Source organism: Drosophila suzukii, chromosome X (genome assembly GCF_043229965.1).
Source record: "Drosophila suzukii chromosome X, CBGP_Dsuzu_IsoJpt1.0, whole genome shotgun sequence".
In the NCBI taxonomy this organism is placed as follows: domain Eukaryota; kingdom Metazoa; phylum Arthropoda; class Insecta; order Diptera; family Drosophilidae; genus Drosophila; species Drosophila suzukii.
The window spans coordinates 11,398,138-11,406,831 of record NC_092084.1 but is presented as its reverse complement, the minus strand read 5'-3'; the positions used below and the strand labels follow the sequence as shown (position 1 = coordinate 11,406,831).

At 39.2% G+C, this 8,694-nt stretch overlaps 1 protein-coding gene across 1 annotated transcript; it reads left to right on the top strand.

The window, feature by feature from the left end:
- Window positions 1-1,103: 1,103 nt before the first annotated feature.
- On the top strand, window positions 1,104-1,442 carry LOC108006552 (MICOS complex subunit Mic10). Its single transcript, XM_017070084.4, has one exon. It carries the CDS (start codon window positions 1,116-1,118, stop codon window positions 1,338-1,340), a length of 225 nt encoding a protein of 74 aa, XP_016925573.1. The 5' UTR covers window positions 1,104-1,115; the 3' UTR covers window positions 1,341-1,442.
- The last annotated feature ends 7,252 nt before the right edge of the window (window positions 1,443-8,694 follow it).

Below are 8,694 nucleotides of genomic sequence, written 5' to 3'. Positions count from 1 at the left end.
TTACCCAGTGTTTGGGCCATATCGATAAAAACAATGTTGCGGTATTCTGCCTTATGCTGACATGATTACCCAGCTAACCATATAACCAAAGCCAAATCCAAAGTCGAGGCTAAACTCGAATGGTTGATTGTAGGTGCGAGTTAGAATCCACTCAGATAAATACAATTGTTTACCTACAAAAAAGTATTGTATTCTTGTGTCTAAATAAATTCCTCTTTTTATTTAAGACTTTTTCGAATTTCCAGTAAATAAAAGGATCTTAAAAATATTTTGTAAATGCGTTTAAATAATAATAAAAAATAAGACAAGATGTTTTTTTGTGTGTTTGCTTACTGTAGATTGAAAATGGGATTGGAACTCGCATGTTGCATGCCCATATAGATCGATAAGGTGGCCGAAGATTGAGCTGGAGAATGTGTATCGATTATTATCTATTTTGGCAGAAATCGATCGTGATCGATTTATGTTGAGCTGGGCTGAGCTGCTTAAACAAGGTTAAGTGGCCACAGGGTCTCAAAGGGGAACTATGATGCAGCATTTGGCCATCTGAGCTGTTAATGTGGCAACAGGAGTTTAAGTAGAAATGGGCACAAAATTAGTTCCACCGTGACTCAGACGTAACTGGATTGAGCTGTCCTTTTTTTGAATTCATGTAAATGCTATACAGATATCTTCAAAATCGTCAATTAAACACATTTTTTGCTTGGGTTTTGGCGAGGCCTTTTGTGAGTCTCTTTGTAAGGCTTTTTGGGAGACTTCTGCTGGGCTTTTAACTATAATTTTTAGGATGACCTTTTGCATGGCTTCTTGTGAGAGTTTTATCTAGGCTCTTTGCAAGGTTTTATGCGAGGCTTCTGGTTAAGCTTTTTGCTTTGATTTTAGCTAGGCTTTTTGCGACGCTTTTTGTAACGATTTTTGCTAGGCTCTTTTCATGGTCTTATTATAGTAGGCCTTGTGTTCTTAGGAGGCCTTTGACTCGTAATTTACTAAATTCATTTTGTTTCAATCCCAGTGCTCACTGATATTTCTGTTCTCGTCAATTCGATTTGGTTATTGTCGTATTACCTGGCAGCAAAAATAAAAAATTAATAAATTACCCATAAGCAGCTGTGGACATGTCGACGGCCCCCGAAGATAGGTTGCGCGAGAACCTCAACCGCTGTCTGTCCGACTCCCTGGTGAAGGGCTTTGGAGGTCTGGTGATCGGGTCCGTGGTCACCCTGCTCTTCTTCCGGAGGCGCATTTGGCCCGTTTGGTTGGGCACTGGATTTGGCGTGGGCATGGCATATCGGGGCTGTGAGAAGGAGCTCAACGATGTGAATTTCGACCAACAGAAGTGATCGCAAGCAATAGGACTATGGATTTTACGGATGCACAATTACGGCTTACTCTCTTGCGTTGATTTGGAATGTGGAACGATTGGAGTAAAGTAACTCGATAAAAATAAAGTTTTTTAATGGGGCTAATGGTGTGGTAATATCATATCAATAAACTAAGAAGAGAAAGATACTCAACACCTTTAACGTGGCCTTAGGACACTCTAATCATGATCACTTTGCGATCTGGAGCAAGTGATATATGCCAATCAGCGATGGCATTCGACACCTATTTTTTGGTCATCTTAAGGCGCTCTTTCATGTTCACCGATCCTGAGATCGTTCAAGGGCCCAATAAATCGCGTTGTCCCGTTGCAGGCTGGTGCTAATGCGACAAGTCCACCGGAATTCCCTCTGCCCTCCAGTCCGCGGCACTCTACACTTGCTTTCTTCTCGGAAAGATCGCTATTCGCGATCCATTTGCCAAGATATAGTCGAGGGCAGCGCTTCGAATTCAGTCTGCTTCCGAGGCAATCGGGCGATCGCCTGGCGGAAAAGTGCAGTCAAAAAACCGGAGGAGATTGTGTAGCACGGTCGGCAATTATAATATATACAAAATCCATTACGGTTCACAGGTCAAATGTAGAAATTGAGATAGATCCGCGGCCAGAGGCTGGATTTGGTTCATTGGCAGCTTTGCACGTTGTCCCCCCTCGAGACCCGTTCGCAGGCATTTTTTCAGTGCTGCCAAGGGCAGCTAGAAAGTAATTTGCAAAAATAAATAAAATATTTTAGTGAAATAAAAAATTAATAATATCTATTCAAGTGGGAATTATTTTATTTGTCAGTGAATAGATATAAGAATATATATATATATATATTAGCTATAATTAAAAGCTATAGCTAAAAATTAAAAAATTATTTTATTGGTAAGTATACTTATATTCACTTCAATTGAAAATGTATTATTGAATAAAGCATCTTGTGGAAATTTCATTCATAAGTACGTGTATAAATATTTCTTTCTTATTACAACCATGAACGCTTAAAATTTCCTTATTGAATGCTTGGCTGAATTGGCAGCACTGTTCCTGTCGACATCGTCATCGTCGATCAATGCTCAATCCAGCTCAGTTGAGCCTGTAGCGCCGCATCGCATCGCATCCCATGCCCATCAAGATAGTCGAAGACCCATTGCCTCCGTGGGTCCCTGTCCCTCCATTCCCCATACCCCATTCCCAAATCCCGATTCCCGATCCTCTATCCTCAATGCTCCAACCCCGATCCTCGATTCGAGTGGCAATCGTGATCGAGTCGAACTCTGTATTCTGTATTCTGGATACTGGATTGTGGATTCTTGTGGCTTCCACTCGCCGCAGTTCAGAATTCGGCAGCAATTTTTCTTCGCGGTTCCTTTTCCACCTTTTCCACTGCCCTGGCCATATATATACGATATACACGATATCCGATTCGGCGACAGATTCGTTTTGGCAGCTACGCAGTCTCCAGCGGAGATGATCAATTCGGTTCATTTCTGTGAGCCTAAGACTAAAGAGTTAGTATACATTTAGAATATAATTAAATGTCTAAGAATAAAATGAATAATTATATTTAAAGAGTTGTAAAACAATTATAAAAATAGGTTATAAGGGACTTACTTTAGGACTTCACAGAAATATATAAAATTGTTTGACCAATGGTTGTACAATATATTATAAATTTTAAAACTTGTAAGTATTTGTATTTCGTAAAACTTAACTAATATGTTTACATAGCTCATATTAGCAGTTTCCTTTCTAAATCTTCCTTCGAACTAGTTCCTCTGATCGCATATGACCAGATCTGGCCACAGCCAATCCCCGGCTAAGAACCATCCCACAAAAACTGAGGCCTAGACCAAGTGGCCAAAACCATTCCTTGGGACTCGAAGCTCTCGCGCTCTCCACGTTTAATAAGCAATTTTGATTTGGAGCAGATTATGTGACGACCAAACGAGCTGCAAGTTCAGGTTGCATGCCACACTGCTGCACTGCACCATTGCTTCCTTGGCTACTGGTACACTGGGAGAAAATCATGCGATATTTATAATATAATTATGTATATAAAGAAGTATTTGTTTTGATAAATTTGTTTAAACAATTGTGTCTTAAATATGTTTAAAATTAACATATTATTCTTTATCAGGGACCGATAATATGAGATATTTCGGATTTATTTTAAAGACTACTATGAACTTGACAAACTTTGAGAAAAAAAAGAAAATGGCAACATAATCCTAGGTATTATTTTCTAGACAAAATAAAAAAATTAATTTAGTATTATTCCTGATGCTCACTATTTATAAGGATATCCCATTTAAGGTTTTAAATCAATTATCTAAAAAATAAATAAAATCGTTTTCCTACTTAAGGTATTTAAAAGGCTTAAGGTACTATAACATTACCATTATTTTTAGTGAATTGTGAGATTTATATTTTTAAGTGCAGCTTTTAGATCATGCTGCAGTCAAGCACTTTTTTCTTAGTGTAGTCCAGCCGAAGGAGCCGCCTGCTTGGAGCTTTTGACTGCGACTTGCACTTGACTTTGTCGCTGACCCGGCAAAGATTTTTAACTGGGACTTGTTGCCAGTTCCTCGGCTCCCTGATGCCGATACTGTTTACATGGAACTTGTACTGATTGCTCCTAGTCATGCCCCCGATTTGGAGATTCGCAATTTTGTGATAAGACCACAGCGCACACCGACTTGGCCGAGTTCATTTTCGCAGGAATTGCCTGAATTTTTATTGAATTTTAATTGGTCAAAAATGGTGATGATTCCCAATGATGAGCAGCAGGGGTTTTTCTTCATTTTTTTATTGTGAAACCCTTAGAGGAACGGAGAGCATATGCCTGATGACCGGCCCTTGGCCGTTGCAATTCGGAATGGCAAAGGTTCCCAAGAAAATTTAGATCAATTTTCCTAATTTACCCGGGCCGCGGCGATTGCGTGTCGTGGCGTGAAAAACGGCACTTGAGGAAAACCCACAGAACGCGGAGGAGAATCATCGAGGAGCAGGCGGCATTCCACCAGCGGAGGAGGCCGAGGTCGAGCGGAAAATAAATCACGACTCAAGTTTCGAAAGCGCGAAACTGTTACCAAAGCACTTAAACTTAAATTGGCCAAACCGAGCTGCGAGCTAATCCAGCAGAGATCCCACAAAAGCCCCCTCCCCCCCACACTTTCTACCATCCACGGGCGGGGAGTCCCAAATTAGAAATAGTGTAGATAGATACGCCAATAGAATTTATAGCGAGCCTCGGACTGCGTTCCTTTTTTTGCTTTCCAACTGCCGCAGCCGCAGCTCCTCATGATCATGCCCTGGTCAGGTTAATTTTGGGCACGACCATGGCCAGGCGGCCATGTGGATGACGATGACGATGATGATGGCAACGCACGAAGGAAGCCGCACCAGGTGCACTGGGAAAAAATACCAGCTCAAGTTGGCCAAGGGAAATAATTAGCTGATATAAGGTCAGATTTAACAGCAGGTTCTTAAATTTTTAAAAAGAAAGCTACAAAATAGGTATACAAAACAAAAAGCAGCTTTAAATAATGAAATACTTATTTGGTATATACTAGATATTTTCCATATACTAAATAACATTTTTAATACAATTTTGGTATTTTGGTATATATTTTCGAAACTTTTTCAAAAAATACCTAAACAGTATATCACAGAAAGTTCTATTATTATTATTATATATTATTATATATTATTATTATATATTATAAAGAAATCTCAGGAATAAGAAATATTTAATCACTACAATCACAATTATACCAAAAGTTAACTTATATTTTTGGCATTAAATTTACTTGGTATCAGAATTTAGTATATCACTAGTTTAGTCCTGTATTATGATCCATTTAGTTGAATTATTTTATATTTAACCCTTTTGCTTTTCCAGGTAACCCCCTTGTTTTAAGTGCACTTTTGAGTGGATGAGCAGGGGGCTAGGTGGCAGTCATGGAGCCGAGGCAGAAACGTGCTCAGGGATCGCAGCTTAAGTTTAATGGAACCAATTGAAGATATTTTGTGGGCAAGTGATAAAGTTGTATGCCCAGTTGGTGGGTGCCGGTGCCCTCGTCCGCGTCCTCATCTTCCACAGACCAAATCCCTCTCGCTCGGAACTTGGAACTTGGCTCTTCCATCAACAAGTCGTTGCTGCAAGTTCACTCTTCACGAACCCATTAAATGATGCGTAAGCCCAACGTGATCATGCGTCTCCGAGGGGCCAGATCACACGATCCTGATACGCAGAGTGAAAAACCTGAGGAGAAATCAGCGTGAAAATTGCCCACCCTCCCCCCTTCTCCACTTCTCCACCCGTTGAGTTATGTGAAAATTGCGGAAGAATTTCGTGAGGCGGCTTGTTAGTAGATGGAAGTGGAAGTGGGGAAGCACAGGCAAAGCAAACCGAGGCAAACCAAAACCAAACTCAAGCCAAACTATATAAACTAAACTGAACTAAAGTAAACCAACATTGAGCCAGGTCCAAAGGCAATTGGCCTGCAATCAGTGGGGGAAGTGGGTGAAAGGCGCTGCCAAAGGGGGTGGGAAGTAGGTTAAGGTAATTCCCAATACACAAACATATGGCCAACAAATTTCAGCTGCAATTGCAGTGAGAAAATCACGGCATTTCTATCATAAGTTGGTATCGAATGCAATTTGGTTTTTTTATACCAAAATTGGGTCTTCTGAGATATTTCAATTGAATTCAAATAAAAATTAAGCCACTTTATAATTATTAAAATTGCTTACATACAAAAAACAATATATTCAAACATGTTATTAAAAGATATGCCAACAGAACACCAGTTTGAAAAAGTCTTAGTTTGATATAGTATTAGAAATTTTGACTGGGACTATTAATATGGTTAAGATATATATAAAAAAAGGTTACAAAATTCAATCTTTTACTATCTCAACTTGAAATTTTTATTCGTTGGGAATTTTTTTTTGATTTTCCGGCTTGTGAAAATCTATGGCATCGTTTACCGTTCTGTCTGTGCTGTCTGTGACGTCACGCTTCCGCTGCCAACCAATCAATCAAAGGGCCGTCAACTTCACACTCTCCGTCTCTTTCTATCGCCCCCTTTTTGTCTCTTTCTGCGAAAAAAGTTTTTCCACTTCTTCGTTTGCGGCTTTCTTATTTATTTTGGCTCATTTTTACGCTCTATGCACTGCGCGTTTACCGCCCCTCGCCCATTTTCCACTTTCCAGATAGCTCTACATCCTCAAAACTTAAACTCAAGCCCCAATCCAAAGTTAAAAACCCCAGTCCCTTCCTTTGTTTCACTGCTATGTTGTCCATTAAATTTGATACCCACTTATTTGGCCAATAAAATTAACCTACCTCAACTTGTTTGGCCTTCGTCATAAAGGTGGGCGAAACTCCAGGGAAAGAGACGGCAAGCTGGTGTGCGAAAGAGACGGGCAGAGGGCGAAGGGAAAGAGACGCACAACACCCTCTTTCTGCTCTTTGCTTTAATGTCAGACATGCGAGTGTTTAATGTGTGCTCGTGTCTCGTCTGAATATGAAGATGGTCGCACTCTCCAAACAAATTGGAGTGAAAGAACCCCTCTTTATAAGAAAGGAATATGAAAAATGTAAGTCATATAAACAACTGACCCAAAATATTATACACTTTCTGTTAAAATCACAAACTATTATTAAAATATTATAAGGAAATGAAACTTTGCAAATATGTATTTTAAAGTAGTTACTTTAGACTTAGCCAAACTATTGAAAGATGAATAAATTACTTATGAAATTTAACTCGTAGAGCTGAAACCTACAGTTGCCACAGATTTTATTCATTATTAGCAAGTTGTTTATAATTAGTAGTAAGCTGTACATAAGTAATATAATATTCCCTTCGAAAATTAAACTAAGCGTAAAAAAAATCACAAGCAACCAACGTTCAATGATTAGGTTATTAGAAATTTAGATCAATAACTTTTAGAGGCATGCCACTTTAAAATCGGAACAAGATTAAGCATGTTATAGGACTTGAAAGTGCAACTCGGGTTTACCTTTCTGATGTTCACATGAATCTTAGAATAAGTTATCCTAATAATGGATAAGCAATTAACTATTTTAACGCATATTGTTGGATATTTTAAATCAATTTCTGATGGGCCAAGTTTCTAAGTCACCTTGATCATCTGTAAGCCCAAAACTCTTGCCATCCCTGAATCAATGGACCTATTGGTGACCCAGCCCGCGGGCCCCCATGGGAAAGCACCTCATGTGGTGAACGCATCGGGCGCGCAAATAAATTAGCGGCCACCAAGTGTTGACATTTATTGTCAAGCCAAGCCCCAAAAAAGCGACTGAGAGCGAGTTCGAAACCGAAACCGAATTCCCGGCAGCAAAAAAAACGAAACGAAACTAAACGAGCGACACTTGCAGCGGAGTTGCAACAAGATACGCGTCGCACGTTGCACGTTGCGAGTTGCAAGTTGCACACAGCACACAGCACATTGCACATTGCCGCACGCTTTTGGTCAATTTCAATTTATTGCATCAAGTGACAATCGGGTTAAATGGGCGGGGAATGTGAATGGGAATTGGAAATGACAGTGGCAAGGACCCAAGCATCCTATTTAATTGGTGACCCCGACAACGTCTAAATTGTCGCACCTTTTTCAGACGCAATTTGCTGCGTTTTGGGCTCTGCATTCGGGCCTCTTTGTTTGGGCCTTCGGTTCTGCCACAAATAGTACTTAAATTAAATGTGCAAGTTTAAGTAAACACTTTGGTAATATTAGCTTATGAAATTATATTAAAATTAACCCTTTTTCTTTATGAGAAAATTATAAATATTTTATTTGTTTAACAGTTTTCTTCTTTTAATATGATAAGTAGACGTTGTTTTTGACTGTTTAAAATTTGTTGTAGAATTATGATCCTTTATAAATATTTTTAACAAATTCAAAATCACTAAAAATTGGATGCTAAAATATTGATTTCACATATAAGCCCGCTAAAAATGATGACTATTATTATAATTAGCTTTGTAAACATAGCCTTATCCTCATTGACCTTTTTTCTTTTATTTTTCTGTTATACCCAAATAATTTATTTTTTCATTTCTTTAGATGACCAGCGAAGCGCAGCGGCAAAACGCTTAAAACAAGCCGCTTTTTCGTTGAAAAAAGCAAAAAAAAAAAAAGAGAGGTAACCAAATTTAGACCGAGCGCGTTGCAAGATGCCAGTTTTCAGTTTTCCGTTGCCAGTTGCCAGTTGCAAGGCAATTAAAATTTTGCGCCCAAACAAAAAACCGAACAGGGGTCCTCCTCCTTCCGTCTCTTTCTCTTTCTCTTTCTCGACG